The 17,021-nt window shown below is 50.9% G+C and overlaps 6 protein-coding genes across 6 annotated transcripts; 2 read left to right on the forward strand and 4 right to left on the reverse strand.

The window, feature by feature from the left end:
* Nucleotides 1-274: 274 nt before the first annotated feature.
* PSV08DRAFT_309133 (cornichon) lies at nucleotides 275-1,571 on the reverse strand. The gene is made up of 4 exons (XM_014228421.1): nucleotides 1,131-1,571; nucleotides 892-1,047; nucleotides 769-835; nucleotides 275-714 (listed from the first exon to the last, which is right to left on the reverse strand). Exons 1-4 carry the CDS (start codon nucleotides 1,229-1,231, stop codon nucleotides 622-624), a joined length of 417 nt encoding a protein of 138 aa, XP_014083896.1. The 5' UTR covers nucleotides 1,232-1,571; the 3' UTR covers nucleotides 275-621.
* A 289-nt stretch (nucleotides 1,572-1,860) lies between these two features.
* On the reverse strand, nucleotides 1,861-3,479 carry PSV08DRAFT_309146 (peptidase M24, structural domain-containing protein). Its single transcript, XM_014228422.2, has 5 exons — nucleotides 3,170-3,479; nucleotides 3,086-3,116; nucleotides 2,715-3,031; nucleotides 2,119-2,665; nucleotides 1,861-2,063 (listed from the first exon to the last, which is right to left on the reverse strand). The coding sequence occupies exons 1-5, from the start codon at nucleotides 3,305-3,307 to the stop codon at nucleotides 1,930-1,932; spliced, it is 1,167 nt and encodes a 388-aa protein (XP_014083897.1). The 5' UTR covers nucleotides 3,308-3,479; the 3' UTR covers nucleotides 1,861-1,929.
* A 279-nt stretch (nucleotides 3,480-3,758) lies between these two features.
* On the forward strand, nucleotides 3,759-5,713 carry PSV08DRAFT_47992 (uncharacterized protein). The gene is made up of 3 exons (XM_014228423.2): nucleotides 3,759-3,934; nucleotides 3,999-4,213; nucleotides 4,261-5,713. Exons 1-3 carry the CDS (start codon nucleotides 3,829-3,831, stop codon nucleotides 5,386-5,388), a joined length of 1,449 nt encoding a protein of 482 aa, XP_014083898.1. The 5' UTR covers nucleotides 3,759-3,828; the 3' UTR covers nucleotides 5,389-5,713.
* Nucleotides 5,714-6,610: 897 nt separating this feature from the next.
* Nucleotides 6,611-7,433, forward strand: PSV08DRAFT_248624 (uncharacterized protein; the record flags this gene model as incomplete). The annotated part of the gene is made up of 2 exons (XM_066092370.1): nucleotides 6,611-6,650; nucleotides 6,703-7,433. 2 exons carry the CDS (start codon nucleotides 6,611-6,613, stop codon nucleotides 7,431-7,433), a joined length of 771 nt encoding a protein of 256 aa, XP_065948922.1.
* Nucleotides 7,434-7,803: 370 nt separating this feature from the next.
* On the reverse strand, nucleotides 7,804-9,074 carry PSV08DRAFT_372100 (uncharacterized protein; the record flags this gene model as incomplete). Its single annotated transcript, XM_014228425.1, has 4 exons — nucleotides 7,804-7,847; nucleotides 7,943-8,121; nucleotides 8,189-8,697; nucleotides 8,760-9,074. The coding sequence occupies 4 exons, from the start codon at nucleotides 9,072-9,074 to the stop codon at nucleotides 7,804-7,806; spliced, it is 1,047 nt and encodes a 348-aa protein (XP_014083900.1).
* A 2,316-nt stretch (nucleotides 9,075-11,390) lies between these two features.
* On the reverse strand, nucleotides 11,391-15,120 carry PSV08DRAFT_402895 (uncharacterized protein; the record flags this gene model as incomplete). The annotated part of the gene is made up of 8 exons (XM_014228426.2): nucleotides 11,391-11,706; nucleotides 11,767-11,848; nucleotides 11,909-12,237; nucleotides 12,288-13,717; nucleotides 13,777-13,859; nucleotides 13,914-14,184; nucleotides 14,235-14,774; nucleotides 14,841-15,120. 8 exons carry the CDS (start codon nucleotides 15,118-15,120, stop codon nucleotides 11,488-11,490), a joined length of 3,234 nt encoding a protein of 1,077 aa, XP_014083901.1. The 3' UTR covers nucleotides 11,391-11,487.
* Nucleotides 15,121-17,021: the final 1,901 nt, after the last annotated feature.

Raw genomic sequence — 17,021 nt, forward strand, 5'->3', positions numbered from 1 at the left:
GAGAAATTAAGAAAGCTTCTTCGGCGCTAAAACTCGAAAACTCTTTCATGCAAATCAGAAGTTTAAAAAAATTGATTTGAACGCACAATCGGTCTTCGGAACCTGAGAGTTACTATTATTTTTGTTATGAGGGGGAGAGATTCGAACTCCTAGTGTGAAGACTACAATGCGTTTTAGTAATTAATTCGTATTGACTGATATAAAAGGTGACGTGGTAGGACTTAAGATTTGGTTCGGCACCAAAACTTCGAAACTCTTTACTCCAGTCTCAATAAATCGAAAAGAAATTCCATTTGATCCTGAATTCCTCTTCAGTAATTGATGCATTTTACAATACACTAATCTAACGCTATTCATTCCGACGTAACGATATCAAATCCGACCAATCCTATTCCTGTATAACCCTCGCGTACGCATGGCTCCATTATTGGTGCCGGATATCAATGCATTTTCTCCTTTTTCTTCTTGTTCTGCCAGTACCGCTTCTCATACTACTGTTGGGAACATGACTTCCATCAGGATCCAGACAATAACGGAAACGTACATGACTGGGTGAGTGGGGAAGTTCTGTGGCAACACTACAATCGGGGGCATGAGCGGGTGCGACGGCACAGCCCACGACTAATGAGACTCGTCGCGGATAAGAGCAACGATCATGCTGTAGAGGTAGAAGAAGAACATGAGCAGATGGAAGCCTAGCTTGATGAAGGATTCCTAAGTGCGTACATATTAGCCACTTGCACCATCTGGACTGCGTGATCCTCCTACCTTCTTGTGCACATTAAGCTTCCTGAAGATCTCCGTTGCGTCCAGTAGGTGCTGGTTCTCAAAGATCCTGGGACAATCAGCAACGTTACTCTTATCACATGGGTTGGCGTGGGCGGCACGCACTTTTTCGCGTTCCATGCCAAGAGGGGCAGGTTCAGCACCAGAGCCATCCAGTATCCATTGATAAGGAAGAGGAAGGTCAGGAAAGCGTGAACGGCGGCTTCGGGGATGATGTAGGTGTTGAGACGGTTACAGAGATCGATGGGGTTGATGTAGTCACTGGCGCAAAATTAGCTATTGTTCAACAACAGGGCCCTGCGGTATTGTCTGTATGCGACGACGCTTTCTCGGGAGCTGCTCACCATTCGAGATCGCTGTACATGATGGTAAAGAAGACTTGGAGGAATAGGTTGACGGCGTTTATCAACACCGCCAACAAATACAGCCATGCTTCACCAGTCATTGTGGCGGCAGTGTGCAGGGTAAGACGACGATAGTATCGAGACTTGCGAGGGAGACGAGCGGCGTCGCTGGTCGGTGGCTGGGGGCGCGATTGAACAAGTGTGCGAGAGATGCCCAAGGCTCGGATGCGGTCGTGTGTTTGCGGGCTGCCGGGGCTAGACGCGGGAAGCTTAGCTTGTGTGCGGGGCCTAGATGGGAGTTGCGATGACGTCGGAGACGAGACGGACAACTGCGAAGGAAACGCGATGGTAGCGTACAGCAGCACAAGAAAATGGCGAGTAACAAGCGCCTCGGACTTCAGGTAGAGTAAGAACAGACACAGATGTTTGGATGACGTTGAGGCGATGCTTCCCTGGACACAGCAAGCATGGTCATTAGCGTCCTTCGCTTCGCTTGTGAGAGCGCATGCCAGCCACCCTCGTCCGACTGGAGCCCTCATGTGACGGATAACGGCCCATTTGAGCTTTGCGCAGCCACAGCTGTTTCGGCACAAGAGACGCTATCACTATGTTGACATGGCAAGTCATGGCAAGTGTTAGCGCCGGCCATCGCAGGCCGGCCTAGTGCATTCGACACTACTATCACGGCTTGCGGGATATGAATGGGCATAGAGCCTGCACTCTTAGCCTCGTCGCAACTCAACTATTTTATTGCTTGGCATGTTTCTATTCAGTATTCCTTATGACTGTCCCATTCCGTTCAAGAGTCAGCCTTTGCCTCCCCGTTTGATTCGTTGCTGATGGCAGTCGGCATTGGCACAGGGCCACCGGGTGAGTCTGGTAACCTCGCCGTCAGTACCTCTACGCCGTCTTCTGTTATGAGTAGAGTGTGTTCTATACTCGATTAGTTTCTGCAAGTAAGAAAAGATATGTCCCAGCGAGAACTTACCAAACTGCGCCGTCAGTGAACCATCTTGGGTTACACTCGTCCAATCGTCTGGCCATGTCTTATCTCGGTGTGTTCCAATACTGATCATAGGTTCAATTGTGAAACACATGCCCGGCTTCGCTTGCCCAACTGCCTTGTTCTTCGCATAGTGAGGAACGTTGGGTGCGCAGTGGAAAAGCTGGTTGACACCGTGTCCGCAATACGTCCTGATCACGCTGCAGTTTTTGCTTTTAGCATGCTTCTCGATGACGTTGCCATATTCCCGGAAAAGAGTGCCTGGCTTTGCGATTTCAATGGCCTTGTCCAGGCATTCTCGCGCAGTCTCGGTGACCCGTACAGCGTCTGGATTTGCCAGCGCTTTGTCTCCAATGTAGTAGGTCTCGTTCAGGTCCGCGTGGAAACCGCCATGGTAGACTGAGATATCGATGTTGAGGATGTCTCCGTCTTTCAGTACTCTCTGATCGGGAATGCCGTGGCAGATGACCTCGTTGAGCGATGTGCAAACGGATTTTGGGAAATTGCAGTAGTTGAGGGGTGATGGGTAAGACTGCGGCTGTCAGCTTTGCATATCCATAGCCTGAAGTGGTCTCTCTTACATCGCGCTCAATGGTGGCCTTGTGAACAATTTCGTCAATGTAGTCTGTAGTGACACCGGGCTTCGCAGCTCTGCCCGCAATATCTAATATCTCCCGCCCATATCGGCACACTTTGCGCATGGCATCCTGCTCCTCCTTGTTCAAAATGGTAATCTTATTCCTGTTGACGAATACTTGTTCGGACCGCGGGATTCCATCTTTCGCGTAGTCTGGCAATCGAATATGCTTTGGCACTTCTCGGCGCGGTGACAGCGGGTATACGGGCCTGAGAGCCCCGGTGTATGGGTAGGTGGGAAACGGGTTATAGTGGCCCGTGGCTGGATCCGGGTGAGAAACTACTTTCGGCGTGAAGATATTGGAGAGAATACTACTTTGTGACTTGTGCACCTTCTTATGCTCACCCTGCGCGGCGGTTAGATATTGTTCTGTCTCAAATGGGCGATCTCACTATGTACCCAGTTGCGCTTGAAACATTCTTGAGAACAGAAGTAGCTCTCCTTTCCGAGTTTCTGGCAGTTTGGACATTGCAGGGCGCTGGCGTCGTTTTCACAGTCCTGGCCTGAGCATTTGCGCGGGGCGTCCTCTGCAGCCATTGTGTGTTGTGTGCAGAGACTGGTCGTGTGAGAGAGCTATGGCAAAGGATGAACTAGAGACGTCGCCTACAACTAGACCTTTAGACCGATTCTATCCCTAGCGCGCTGTGGCACTTTCTACGGCAAAGGTGGGTTGGCGCAAAAAAATTGCGTGGTGAATGTTCTGTTCGCTGCCAACTCCGCCGCTGCATCCTCAGATCCGTATTCGTTTGCAAGGGTCCAGATTCACCGAGTGCCGATCGCCGATGACTAAGGCTTTCCCGCGCGCTTCAGTTGCGCTTGCCTGTTTAGGACTTAACGTGCATCATCAGTGATACCTTGACATCTTGTCTGACTCTTTGGGTTTTTGTCCGTGGGATGACAATTTCCATCATGTTTATCCCTCAGCTTTTCTAGATACCCGCCATGCTCCTGAAGTTCTGCTCTTTGGTCGTTTCATCTCGTGCTCTAGCTTCGGATCACGGGACCTGCGTATATTTGGTTCAAGTTTTCTCCACTCTCTCCCATCACCTTCCATTACCATGACACAGAAACTGGTTGTTGTCGGAGCTGGGCCGGTAGGCTCCTTGGCGGCCCTGTACGCTGCCGTGCGTGGATTCGAGGTTGAAGTGTATGAACTGAGAGCAGGTGAGCCTTATCATACCCGCAAACCATCTCGGTCCTAATACCCATTCATGCTGACACTAACCAGATCTTCGCGAGGCCAAGACTACTCCACTCACTCACTCAAAGTCTATCAATCTTGCCCTCTCCGAGCGCGGTATCCATTCCCTGCGTAAGACGGGCCTATTGGACCTTGCCGATGCAGTACTAGCCGAGACGTACCCCATGGGTGGCCGTATGATCCATTTGCGAAAAAATGGAGAACACGTTCGTCAAGCACAAGCATACGATGCAAGGGGACGAGTGAGTGTGACTGCATCATGTGCTCAGAGTTGTACTGATGACACCAGAGTTTGTTGGCCATGGACAGAAGTGGTCTGAACAAAACCCTTCTCGATCATCTGGAGGCTATGCCCAATGTGAAGCTCATGTTCAACCATAAACTGGTGGGTGCAGACTTCCGGAAGAAGATTGCATGGTTTGAACATCGCCCCAACTCTCCTGAAGAGCAGGGTGATGAGTTCGAACTGAGCTTTGACCTCATGATTGGTGCAGACGGTGCTCACTCGGCCGTACGATACCATCTCATGAAGTTTGTCCCTATGTATTTCCATCAGGAATACATTGACAAGCTCTGGTGTCAGTTTCACGTCCCCGCCGGACCAAATGGCGACTTCCGAATACCTCCAGGCTACCTACACATCTGGCCCCAAGATGAATCTATGTTCATTGCCCTGCCAAACCTTGACAAGACATTTACCTCAACGCTCTTCTTGACAAGAGAGGGTTTTGAAGAGCTTGATGTATCCGGAAAGGTCGTCGAGTATTTCAATGAAAAATTCCCAGGTGTGGTGCCAGATCTTATTACCGAAGACGATCTACGTCAACAATACAAGGCGAACGCACATCTGCCTTTGATCTCCATCAAGTGCACACCATATCATTACGGAGATTCTGGTGTCATTCTGGGGGATGCTGCACACGCCATGGTGCCCTTCTACGGCCAGGGAATGAATGCCGGATTGGAAGATGTCCGCGTCTTGTTTGAGTTTATCGACAAGTACCCCAATGATCGATCCATGGCATTGAGTGAATACACCAAACAACGCACCCCAGATGCGCAAGCTATAAACGATCTTGCTCTGGGAAATTACCGTGAGATGGCGAGTGATGTCAAGAAGCCATTGTATCTTTTGAGGAAATGGGTTGAGGAGAAACTATACATCTACGTTCCCAGCGCTGGATGGGCTACCCAATACTCGAGAGTAACATTCAGCAACATGCGATACTCCGAGGTACAAAAGGCAGCTCAACATCAAGCGGAGATACTCAATAGAGTCGTTGGTATTGGCATAGTATCTATCCTCGGGTCTGCATTCTGGTTTGCGAGATCTGGAGGTGCACACCAAGTCAAGATGGGTATCTTGCGGTCGATATGCGTGCTCGCACAGAAGCTGCAGAGCTTTACTCGGCGCTAAGCAGACCCCATTAGAATGTTTGGACATTCCATGCATGTGGAACGAGACGGCATTTCTCATGACCGTCAGCTGCTACAATCAACACACCTCGCTACTCATTCAAAACCTCGAAGAACCATCAACGGGCTCATTGACTGCACTGATCTTTAGACGGATATGTCTTCCTAGGTGATACAAGTAGCAGTTATGAGTTCTTCTATTTTTCCCGATACTTAGCCGGTTCGTTAAACCTCCGGACAGGAGATGGCATGTAGCATACAGGTTGACGTACAGCCTCCGAATTTGGACATGGAACATCGCCCCATGTTGCGCTTTGGGCGGCGGATATGGTGATGTTCCACAATTTTCAATCTATTTCATGACCCGAAACGTTCCTGTATCACAGTACATTAGCCCACGTGAGCCTTTCATGGAGAGCCCCACACGCAAAATGTGGGGAGAGGAGTTTTTACCAAGCGAGACAAAATTTATAGTACCAAGATGTGATGCTACATCAAAGTTGCACACGCTCGGGTGAATCAAACGTCGCAAAATAAAAGCCTTCTCGGTGAGCTGAGATATCTACGCGTGCATTGACTTTGCAAGTCAAGTCGCTTGCATTTTTACTGCAAACCTTCAGGGCCTCCTGAGCTGGAGAATGCAACGATTTCATCATTGTACTAGCCTTTCTCCGGTATATGTTGACTTTCGGGTTTATTCACTTTCCCGAGTACATGGATCTTTTGTTCTATGTTCTACACACTATGCGGATAAAAGGGTCAGCCACTCACAACCCAGTTAGTGGTTGCCACATTGCAGATCCGACTTCTAGAAACGAGGACCTGTTGGATAAGAAACGTCAAGCAATCAAGGTCTCTAGGAACTGATTCCATAGGCAATCGATCCCCTTCCTATCGACATGGCCACATGGTTTATCCGCCTCATAACCTTGCTTCTTGGCCATGGCTACTTTCGTCACACGTGTTAGTCCTGGATAAAGTTGCTGTTATCTTGGTTCCTCGTTTCCATGTACACACATATCGCTGGGGTATATTCTACAGAGTTGATCAAAGTTAATAAGACGGCAGTGTACCACCTTGGCATACTTCAGAGCCTCTTATCAGCTTATCCCCTTGCTTAAGATATCTCTTGTGACACAACAATATTCACACTTCAGTAGCATCAGTGCTAGCATTTGAGTTTCCAACACCCAGTTCATTGAATTAAAGGCAAAACGACAATCATGCGTTTCACAGGCGGCCTCGCGGCCATAGTCAACCTTGGTAAGCCGTACAGCACCAGTGACCCATTCCCTATCCTAACACCACCCACCAGCTCAAGCATGGCCAACATCATCCGACCACACTCTTTCATCACGCTCGGCGAGCTACAAAGATCCCGAAACTGGCTTCACCTTCTCCGAAACCAAAGCCGCAGCTACCCTGACCAGTAACATCATCTACCGCATAGCGCAGCCCGCAAACATTTCAGCAAACCAACCTTACGACATCGTCCTCCAAGTCATCGCTCCCAGCTCCTTGGGCTGGGTCGGACTCGCCTGGGGTGGCAACATGGTCCGCAATCCACTCACTGTCTCGTATCCCAACGGGCAAAAAGCGACCGTGTCTTCCCGCTGGGCTACGTACGTCCTCCTCCTCCTACCTTCTCATTCCCCCCTTCTCTCACCAACCCCTCACCAACAAAACGAAACGAAACAGAGAAAACTGGCTAACAGATACATAAAAAGCGGTCACTCAACCCCACAACAATACCCCTCCGCAACTTACACCCAACTCTCCGCGGGCAACAAAGCAAACGGCACGCACTGGCAAGTCACTGTCAAGTGCACGGGTTGCACTACGTACAATGGTTCTTCTGGGCCGGTGTATGTGGAGCCGAGTGGGAGTCGGCGGTTGGCATTTGCTTGCTCGCAGGGTAAAGTGAGTAATCCAGGGTCGGCGAGTGCGAGTATCCCGGTGCACGATGTGTACAATTATATCACGCATGATTTTAGCGCCGGGAGGAATGAGGGGTGGGCGGCGTTGTTGGAGAGGAATGGGGTGTAGAGGTCGGGGGGAAAGGAGATTGAAAGGGGAGTTTTGCTGTGGATCTTCTTATGGAGAGGAGGGGTTCTTGCTTCAATTTGTGGATTTTTCTTTTGGTTTGGCTTGGTTTATATGGTTATGGCATGGCATTTGATTTGGGTTAAGTTGTAGAATGTGAATTCATGGGAATTGATGTTCATGGCATGTTTGGGGTATACAATAGCGGTTTTATGATTTACGGCAGGCGTTTCTAGCGGAAAGTTTACAAGTGAATGTAATGCTGACGACCCCTCATACATCGTTTCTGCAAGATCGGGGGGGGGGGGGGGCTAAAACGATGAAAGTCCCGCGATAGCAACAGTTAAACCCCCAGCAAACTCGGCAGATGTGTCTAAGCTCCCATAGGCATGTCTCCAAGCGGCAAAGACTTAAGCCCTGATTTGATAGTCAGTTGCTGCAACACGCCCAATAGCAGTACTAAAACAAACAAAAGCGAGCAGCTCCGACATAAAACAGAACACAAAACTTACATCCATCCACCTGCTCAGGCGCCTGCTGCTTCTTCTTGCAAGCATTATACTGCGCAGGCTGCTGCGTCGTAAGGCCCGCCTTGGGACAAGGATTATTCAAATTGCACCCGTTATCCATAGCTTTTTGGAGCGAGTCGCCTTCCCAGCCAAACACGTAGTCGCCGTGGGCAGCGGGTCCACTATGAATGTACCCTCGTTAGCTCATACTTCCACCAGTAAGAGAATAAAGAATAGAGGCAGTATTACCCAATCCCCATGGAATAAACAAACGGATCCGATCCATCCGTCGGCCACAAACTCCTGTCGGCAAACTTACTCACATCCCACATGAGCTCGTACATGATCTGCGGCAGCTTCACGGGATGGCTGGACGGACACGCGCCACCGCCGTTTGCACCGCTGCCCTGGCCGTACGCAACGTGGCTCTGGTGGTCTGGTGAGTCGAGGTTCTTGCCGTCCCAGCAGGCGGGGAAGATGATGGTCTGGCGGATGAGCTTGCACTTTGGGTCTTTGGGGATGTCGACTGTGTCGGAGCCGGTGCAAGGGGCGCCGCCGACAAAGGTGTCTTCGGAGGGGGAGGTCCAGCAGCGGTGGCAGATGTTTGAGAGTTTGACTTTGCTGGGGTCTTTGTTGGTGGCGGAGCCGACGAGCATACGAAAGCCTTTTTTAAAGGCGGTGGTTTTACCACTTGGAATGTAATAAACGTCCAAACCGCCGTCATTGATGAGCTTTCCTTGGGGTCCGCCGTTGCCAATCTGGTGTGTTCTGAGTTAGTCATGGTGGCTCTATGTTTACTCTGTCTGGTGTCTTTGCTCACCTGAGGCACGCGGATATAAGTCCCGTTTTTGGCTTTAAAAAACATGACGGCTGTCCAGTAGTTTGATTTGTCTTGTACGAAGCTGCAGGATGTGCATGTGGATGCTTTGGCGAGGTCGATTGAGGGATCCATGGTGATGTTGAAAGCGTCGCCTCCTACAATCTGGTGCAGATGTGGAGTGTACTTCATACCGGGATTTACCAGAGGGTCTGTACGCTCAATGACGAGTTGCGAGCACGCAAATCGTAACATGTTTTGCCCGACAGCCATGTTGGCGAGAGCCGCCACAGTGAGGATGATGTTACTCCAATGCATCTTGGTTCGGTCTTGAGGGCCAGAGATTTGGACAATTGGGCTCAAGAATGGGCTATTAAGGAGGTACAAGAAGAATAGAATATGAAGCAGACATTATGAAGCTTTCTCTTATAAGCGTGTGGCACAGGCGTGCGGGCTCGTTGGGAAGACGACCAGAAGGGTATTTGCCGGACCACTTGATGGCTGTCATCAATAATCACTGAGACATATTAAGTTAATATAAATGATAATAGTCATTGGGTAACAGGGTGTTCCTTTTCCAATCTATTCCATCATGTCTCATGACGGGCTGATGGTCAACCAGACTTTGCAGCCAAACCAAGGAAATCGATTACGGGCTTGGTGACGCCTGTTAGATCACCTTTTCCAATTGATCAACAAGAGTCCATGGAAATCATACGCCTGTCAGACAGTGCTGCAGGTGATATTGCCTTTGTGATATAATCGGCAGAGCACTCACCCACTGTCTGGTCCCACGACTCTAAGCAACGGCATCCTGGCTGTGGGGCAGCAGAATTTGCATCGAGAGGTCCCTTCTGCCTGACTGGGTAGGGCCTATGAAGGAAACCGCATCCAAATGGAACTTTCTGAAGCCTCGGTGTCATCCATGAGATGTTCGTGGATATTCCGGTCACTGGAGGCTAGAACCGAGTGTCCTGTAGTGACTAATTCAAGATGGCGAAGAGCAAACGCTCCGAATGTAACACCAATGGGAAACAATGGAAACTCACCCACCAACTAATACAGCATGTGGGGCACGGGTCGACAGCAGGATGGAGGGTATTTGCACATCTGCCAAATCAGGCCAATGTTGACGCGGCGTACATGCCAAGATCCCATAATGTCTTGAACCTTTCAAAAGAAGGATTGCCATACCATCAAGGGGCCGAAAAGGGCACATGAGGCTTCTGGGTCCGACAGCCTCTAAATAGCACTGTCAATACAGGCAGTGGATTCAGTGGGCGGTGAATGCCATCATGTGGCACGTCATTTGAGGAAGTGGGGCATTTGTATATGTGGAGATCCCAGATAGTATCTGGGCGAGAAAATCATAGTATGCCTGCTGATCGAAAGCACCATGGGCAGCTCTAGATGTTAGCAGATGAGATATCGTAGATGGGCGAAACTCAATAATGGGCGTTGTTGAAAGGTAGCATGGCAGTTTGTCCATTGAAAGCAATCGCTTACCCTTCTCAGCCACCAAGTTCGTAGAGTGAGATTGATCAACTTTGTCAAGCGCATATTTTGCTTGTCGTTCACCGAATACCGAGCAGACGCTTTATCCAGCGAGGGGAGCACCAGCTGTGGTGTTGGCTTGGACGGACAGTGAATTAATTCATACCGCTCATGAGCGACAGTGGCTAGCTTCTGTGGCTGACGAGCGACAGCCGTCGATTGGTGTCGCTCGTCAGCCACAGTTCTAGCCACAGTTTTAGCCAAATTTGGTATGTGGGACGAGCGACACCAATCGACAGCCGTCGCTCGCACCCCCCTGCCGACCGACACCAATCGACGGATGTCGCTGAGCAGGGGGGTAGAGCGACGGCTGTCGATTGGCCTGCTTGTCTAAAACTCCCCCACCTAGCGAGCGACACCAATCGACGGCCGTCGCTGAACAGGGGGGTCGAGCGACGGCTGTCGATTGGTGTCGCTCCACCCCACTTTCCAAGAGTGGCTAACTTGTATGACTAATCGTGGCGGGGCGAGCGACACCAATCGACAACCGTCGCTGAGCAGGGGGGTGAGTAGGCCAATCGACAGCCGTCGCTGGTCAGGGGGTCGAGCGACGGCCGTCGATTGGTGTCGCTCGACAGGGGAGAAGGACCAATCGACAGCCGTCGCTGGACAGGGGGGTGGGAGCGACGGCCGTCGATTGGTCGGAACATCCGACAGTCCCCTCCGACTACTTCTGCCAACAACGATCCGACAGGGCATCCGACAGCCACCCGACGCCTACCAGATAATCACCAACCACAACAACCCGACGTCACTCTTACTCTTCCTCGCTGAGCACCTACACTGCTCCTTGCTAAGTTGACTAATTGACTCAACGCCTATAAACACCTCCCATGGGGTACGGAGACGGGCAGTGCCTGGTACATAGGCAAGACGACAACAGCGTGTTCATTCACCCCCATCCAGCTCGCAAAGCACTCCAACAGAACATCTAACAAACAACCGACAGCTACTTGACGTCTACTAAATCACCGCAACCCAAAATCACTCATGATTTGCTCTTTGCCCAGTTCGGGGGGCAGGCGCTGCAGCTATATTCTCCAACGCACAGTTGCGATTATCACAATCCGGCCATTATTCAGCTACTACTTTCACATGTAATATTGTTTAACTTGTTTATATCTATTAAAAAAATGCTTGCAAGCGGGTTACGCATGCGAAACTTTCGCACTTGTATTTACCAAGCAATCTTCGCAAGAAAGCCGTTCGGCCAATTACGCACGCAATACTTTCGCGCTTCATCGAGAAGCAGCAAGCCGGCGCCAAACGCCGCGGGCAGAAACCAGTGCTCTACGGGGACAGTGGTGGTGCTAATGACTCTTTGCAGAGAAGGAATGTACAGGAAGATGAAGGCGACTACAATGGCGAAGATCATGGCGGGGAAAAGAGAGAGGTTCTGAAGGGTGTGTTAGTTTTTCTTGGACAAGAAAGAAAAGGAGGGGATGGAGATGCGTACCTGAGTCGTCTTGTTGAAAATAGGGGGTTGCTGGAAGATGCTGAGGCGGCGGGTACGTGTTGCGAGGAGATTGAAAAGTTGCCTGTTATCCAATGTTAGCCTTTTGGTCTTGAAAATGGAATGTGACTGGAAAAAAACGTACATGACGACCAGAGTGACAAAGTAGATACTAGACGCCTCGTTTGTGAGTTTGGTGATAAGCTCTGGGCTGTATTTTGGATCGTAATTTCCAAACTTGAGCCACATGGCCGTGAAGGGAATGCCGTTGCGCTCGATCCACCAGTAACTCATTGTGAAGGCGAGGAAACATTGTAGGAGACCGACGAAAAAGTATGCATGGAAGATGAGGCGAGCGTTGACGAGTTTGTCCTTTTTGATGTTGCGGGGTGGACGAACCAGCACGTCGGCTTCGGGCTTCTCGTATGCAAGTGTGACGGCGGCGGCGCAGTCGGTGAGACAGCAGATGATGATCTAGTGAACATTAGCTTGTGTACTTCAAACTGCGAATTTGTGTTAGTTACCATGAGAAAGGAAGACAGAATCTGCGGGATACCAAAGACAACGTTGGTAACGACAGGCCAGAGCTCACTGAAACTACCGGCTGGCAGCAAGTACACAATAGTCTTCTTAAGGTTGTCGAAAACAAGACGTCCGTACTTGACTGCTTCGACAACAGCGGCAAATGAGTCGAGAAGAACCATGTCGGAAGCCTCAATGGCAATGTCAGAGCCACCGCCCATAGCGATACCAATATCAGCAGCTTTGAGCGAGGGAGCGTCGTTGACGCCATCACCCGTCATGCCTACAACGTTCTCTCTAGCCTGGAACTCTTTGACGATACGAAGCTTCTGCTCGGGCGTAGTCCTTGCAAACACAATCTCCTGGTATGCACAGAGCTGATCCCACTGAGCCTCGTTGAGCGTAATCAGCTCGGAACCACTCAAGACAATCGCCTGCTTCGTCTTGCCAACGGAATTTCCGTAGCGATCCAAAGCAGAGATATCATCGACTATGGACGAGTTGGAAATGATGCCGCACTCCTCGGCAATTGCTTGCGCAGTGAGTTTGAAGTCGCCGGTAACCATGAAGATGCGGATCGAGGCGCCACGGAGGATGCGCACGACATCTGAGATTTCGTCACGAGGAGGGTCAACGATGCCGACAATGCCTACGAATGTAAGACCGTCGCGGATCGAGGCGAGGACGTCTTTTTCTTGGGCTCCGGAGGTGGCAACCATGGTGGGCTTGCGGGCGAGAAGGATGACACGTTTGCCCTGGCGCGACCAGTCGTCCTTGACACCTTCGATCCACTGGCGTTTGAGATCCGACATGACGACTTCTTCGCCTTGCTCGTTCAGAGCAAGTTCACAGCGGGGCAGGAGGATATCTGGGGCGCCCTTGACGAGGAGGGTACCGACGCTGCTGGTGCTGGGCTGATCACCAGCGACCATGATTCTAACCATGAACTTGTTCTTGCTGTTGAAGGCAATCTCAAAAGTCTTTTTCCACTGGTTCCTGAGCTCACTGACTGAGCCAAAGGACTCAGACAGTCGGAGAATAGCTTGGTCCGTTGCGTCGCCGTTGATCTTGCGATCAGCAATAGGCAAGTGCATGGTCGCGGCGTCGAATTCGCCAGAGTTACAGAGACCACCAATGACGCGGATCTGGTCGACAGCGGCAGGCCTTGGTACTGTGCCATCAGTTATGAACGCAGCCGCAGCCATTTCTCTGAGCGCTTCATCGACAGTGTACGTTTTATCCACGGAACACACATCGGTGACCACCATCTTGTTCTTGGTCAGAGTACCGGTTTTGTCAGAGCAGATGACGGAGACAGAGCCCAGTGTTTCGACCGTCTTGAGCGACTTGCAGAGAATCTTGTTCTTGCGCATCATGTTGGCAACGATGGTCAAGCTCGTAGTGAGCGCAATGGGGAGACCCTCAGGGATGACTAGGCACAAACTAGAGTCAGTGTGCGTTCAGAGCATATAAATTTCAAGGTACTCGTACAAGCAACAGCCGCAGAAACGCAACTGACGATGAGCTGGGGCACATTGATCCATTCGGGATGTGCTTTTCGCAGCCAAGCGGCCCTGAACTGTGTAAGTATAGATCCTTCATACGATGACCAAACCAGACAAGCTTACCAGAGAATGATGATAAAAACCACAACGCAGAAGATAAAGGCGGAAATAATGAGGACAAAGTGCCAAATCTCCTTTTGTAGGGGGGTCATGCCAGTCGTGGGGTTAGAAGTGAGCTTTGCGATGCGGCCGAAGATCGTATCGTCACCAGTCGCCACACAAACACCCACACAGCTACCAGAAACACAGTGTGTTCCTTGCATGCCGATGTTGTTTGTTTCGAGGTAATTGTCTTCAGTTTGGTTGACGGTGGCATTCACTGGCTCGGATTCGCCTGCGAGGCGTTAGTCTCTGTCATTCAGATGCACACAGACAACAACTTACCCGTAAGAATAGCGCGATCGAACATGGCATCTCCAGAGACTTCAATAAAACGAACATCTGCAGGAAGCTTGTTGCCCTGCTTGATGATGATGACGTCTCCGGGAACCAAGTCCTGAGCTGAAATGCTCGTCTGCGAGCCGCCGCGAATCACGATACACTGATCTGGAAGCATAGTACCAATGGAAGCCATAACCTTGCTCGTCGACCAATCCTGCCACGCGTTGAATCCCGCTTGAATGAGCCAAACAGCAATCAAAACACAGGCAAGCGCCAAGTTGGCGGTCGCGGGGGGAGAGCCCAATGGTTTCCAGGAGATGAATACCAGGATACCCGCAATGACCAGGATACTTCCGAAACCGCCAAAGAAGTATCCGATCAGCTTGCCCACGAGTCCAGAGGGAGGAGGAGTAATCTTGTTTGGACCATACTGGTTCCTGAGTCGCCTGACGTCGTCGTCGGAGAGACCGCGCTCAGTGTTGACAGACAGACGCTGGCACAGGTCGGGGACGGCAAGAGTATGCCATTCCAGGCCCGCAACATCTGCAATGCAGGGTCAGTATACTTGTACACAAGACGAGTCGAAAGAAAAAAAAAGGTCGTAATCACCGACTGCTGCTTTCTCCTTTGCCTTTTTCGTTTCGGCCTGTTTCTCAAGTTGACGCTCGTCAACCTCAATGGACAGTGTGCGGTAGGCAATGGGCAGAGCAGTTTCTGGCTGAACCGTACGGGCTCCGCCAGCGCTGCGAATAGACATGCTGCCCACGCTGGACCGTCTTGACAATGGCCGCTCATGGCGCCGGTCGTGTGTCACGTATCCATCTGCTTCGGCGGGATGGTTGAGCTCCCCAAATCGAACACGGGGAATTCCTTTCTCTTCGTTGTCCATATGAGAGACAGAGAACGCGGTTGGGTGGCTGGCTGGCTCTCAGAGATGACAATGGACAGGTGAAGGGAAGAAGAGGGAACGTATTCAGTCAAGCAATGGCTTCGGTCATTTATGTCAAGGGCTTATTTTATATATGATGCAACCAGCCAGCCCCAGCATCGGGATAGCTTGCTCTTTCGTTTTTCTATTCTACTAACAGTAGTATCCCGCCGTGGGGCCTCAAAGGTAAGGCTCCAGGCTCGCAACGGGCGCTTCTCTTGCCTGTCTTGCATGTCCTTGTTCGAGCCCGCGTGTATGATTACAAGCACCAAGCATGACATAGCCGCATACCAGCAACGACAAATGACACGCTTGAGGCCCTGTTTCCTGGGCCCATTCGGCGCGATTGGACGCACAAATACCTCACCGCATTTGATAGAAAAAAGGAGCGAAAGAAGCGGTGCAGGGGAGTGCCTAGGTAGAGCCGGCTGTCACATTGCACGACAGCAAATGCCACGGCATTGTTGCTACTCCGGTAAGATGGTCGAGTCCAAACTGTTGGTGGTTAGTCATGAGCGATTTTCGAATGCCCGCCATAGCCACCATCTTAAACGGCAGACTAAGCTCCCCCCCTGCAAGCTTGCGCGATTTTCCATTTTCTGGGATTCTGTATCATAAGTGCCCTCTGCAAGTTCTTGTGACTACGGCTTGCTACTTCGAGAGGGTTACCCCGGCGAAGGATCTCGACATGGCTTGCTTGGTGACTCCATGTGTACATAATATACGCACTCACACGCGCATAACACGTAATATTCAGCTCATCTCCAACACAGCCTCCCCCCCAAATGCCGCCCCCGAAAAAAAAAACGCCATCCTTCCAAAAAGTCACGTACCGAACAAAGAAGAAAGGATTTTGACATGTGTCTCTTGCAAGCAAACTTGTACGCTCGCCGCCCGCCGCCGTGGTAACTTTTCAAAGTGCGGCGACGGCGGGCGGCGAGCGTCATCAAAGCAAACCCAAACTACGTACTTTACATATACGACCGCACAGACAAACAGACTCCCGGGCATGCAGGGCAAAAAAAAAAAAAAAAAACCTGTTTCCGCATCGTCAACCTGGTGCGAACAACCCCCCAAAACAGGTTAGGAGCGGGTGGGGGGAAAGGACAACAGTGCTAAACGACATAAAACGCTCTCTCGTAGGAAGGGATGTGGTTGGTTCCTACCTACGTACTAGGAACTTTGCAGCTTTTCGGGGGGGAGGGGTGGGTCACACCCGCACGCGACACGGGGGACCCGGGCGACGATCAACAAGCCTTTTTCTGTTCCCAAGAATCCTAGCCTTGCTATTACTGGGCGTGCGCCCCAGCCTTCCCTTCATTTTGTGGGGACCTTTTTTTTTTAAAGGTTACTGACTTACTAGTATTATCCGCTTTGTTGGATGATGGGCGTAATGTGATATGGGGACACCCCTACGATTGCCAACGGCTTTGGCAAGGGGTGTCTGCCATCGGCTTCGGTGTTCCAATTGTAGGTTGCGCCCCCGTCGGTGGGCGAGAGAAAGTGTGTGTGTATGTATGGCATGATTGTAGCATAGTGCAAGGAATGTGCAAACTTGTACATACGCAAGTATGCGCGTATGACCGGCTGGGTTGGCTGTGCCGTTGGTCAGCGCATACGCTCTGGGAAAAGCCTGTGAGATGGGTCATCGATCGAAGCCATCATGCCAAATCGTGCTTCTCATAATTCTCGGTGTGTATGGTATGCTGGAATCTCGACGATTTTGCTTTGTTCGCTAAAGAACGGTTCTGGGACCGCCGTTGCGAAGAGTCGGTCCGCTTCACGTTCAAGAGCACGCTCTACCGCTCGGGTGTGCTTGTCCTCGTATTGCATACAGCCACCTGTAAGGCATTCCGTCTCGG

The sequence above is a fragment of the Bipolaris maydis genome (genome assembly GCF_028858645.1).
Source record: "Bipolaris maydis strain C4 unplaced genomic scaffold PSV08scaffold_9, whole genome shotgun sequence".
NCBI classification, from domain to species: domain Eukaryota; kingdom Fungi; phylum Ascomycota; class Dothideomycetes; order Pleosporales; family Pleosporaceae; genus Bipolaris; species Bipolaris maydis.

Bases quoted from the DNA above. Each gene is read 5' to 3' on its own strand.
- PSV08DRAFT_309133 (XM_014228421.1), bottom strand. From the start codon at position 1,231: ATGACTGGTGAAGCATGGCTGTATTTGTTGGCGGTGTTGATAAACGCC. The intron at 836-891 runs GTGCGTGCCGCC...TGATTGTCCCAG, and splicing joins TTGGCATGGAACGCGAAAAA to GATCTTTGAGAACCAGCACC. The intron at 715-768 runs GTAGGAGGATCA...GTACGCACTTAG, and splicing joins AGCTTAATGTGCACAAGAAG to GAATCCTTCATCAAGCTAGG.
- PSV08DRAFT_309146 (XM_014228422.2), bottom strand. From the start codon at position 3,307: ATGGCTGCAGAGGACGCCCCGCGCAAATGCTCAGGCCAGGACTGTGAA. The intron at 2,666-2,714 runs GTAAGAGAGACC...TGACAGCCGCAG, and splicing joins AGGCCACCATTGAGCGCGAT to TCTTACCCATCACCCCTCAA. The intron at 2,064-2,118 runs GTAAGTTCTCGC...AATCGAGTATAG, and splicing joins TTCACTGACGGCGCAGTTTG to AACACACTCTACTCATAACA.
- PSV08DRAFT_47992 (XM_014228423.2), top strand. From the start codon at position 3,829: ATGACACAGAAACTGGTTGTTGTCGGAGCTGGGCCGGTAGGCTCCTTG. The intron at 3,935-3,998 runs GTGAGCCTTATC...GACACTAACCAG, and splicing joins AGTGTATGAACTGAGAGCAG to ATCTTCGCGAGGCCAAGACT. The intron at 4,214-4,260 runs GTGAGTGTGACT...TGATGACACCAG, and splicing joins CATACGATGCAAGGGGACGA to AGTTTGTTGGCCATGGACAG.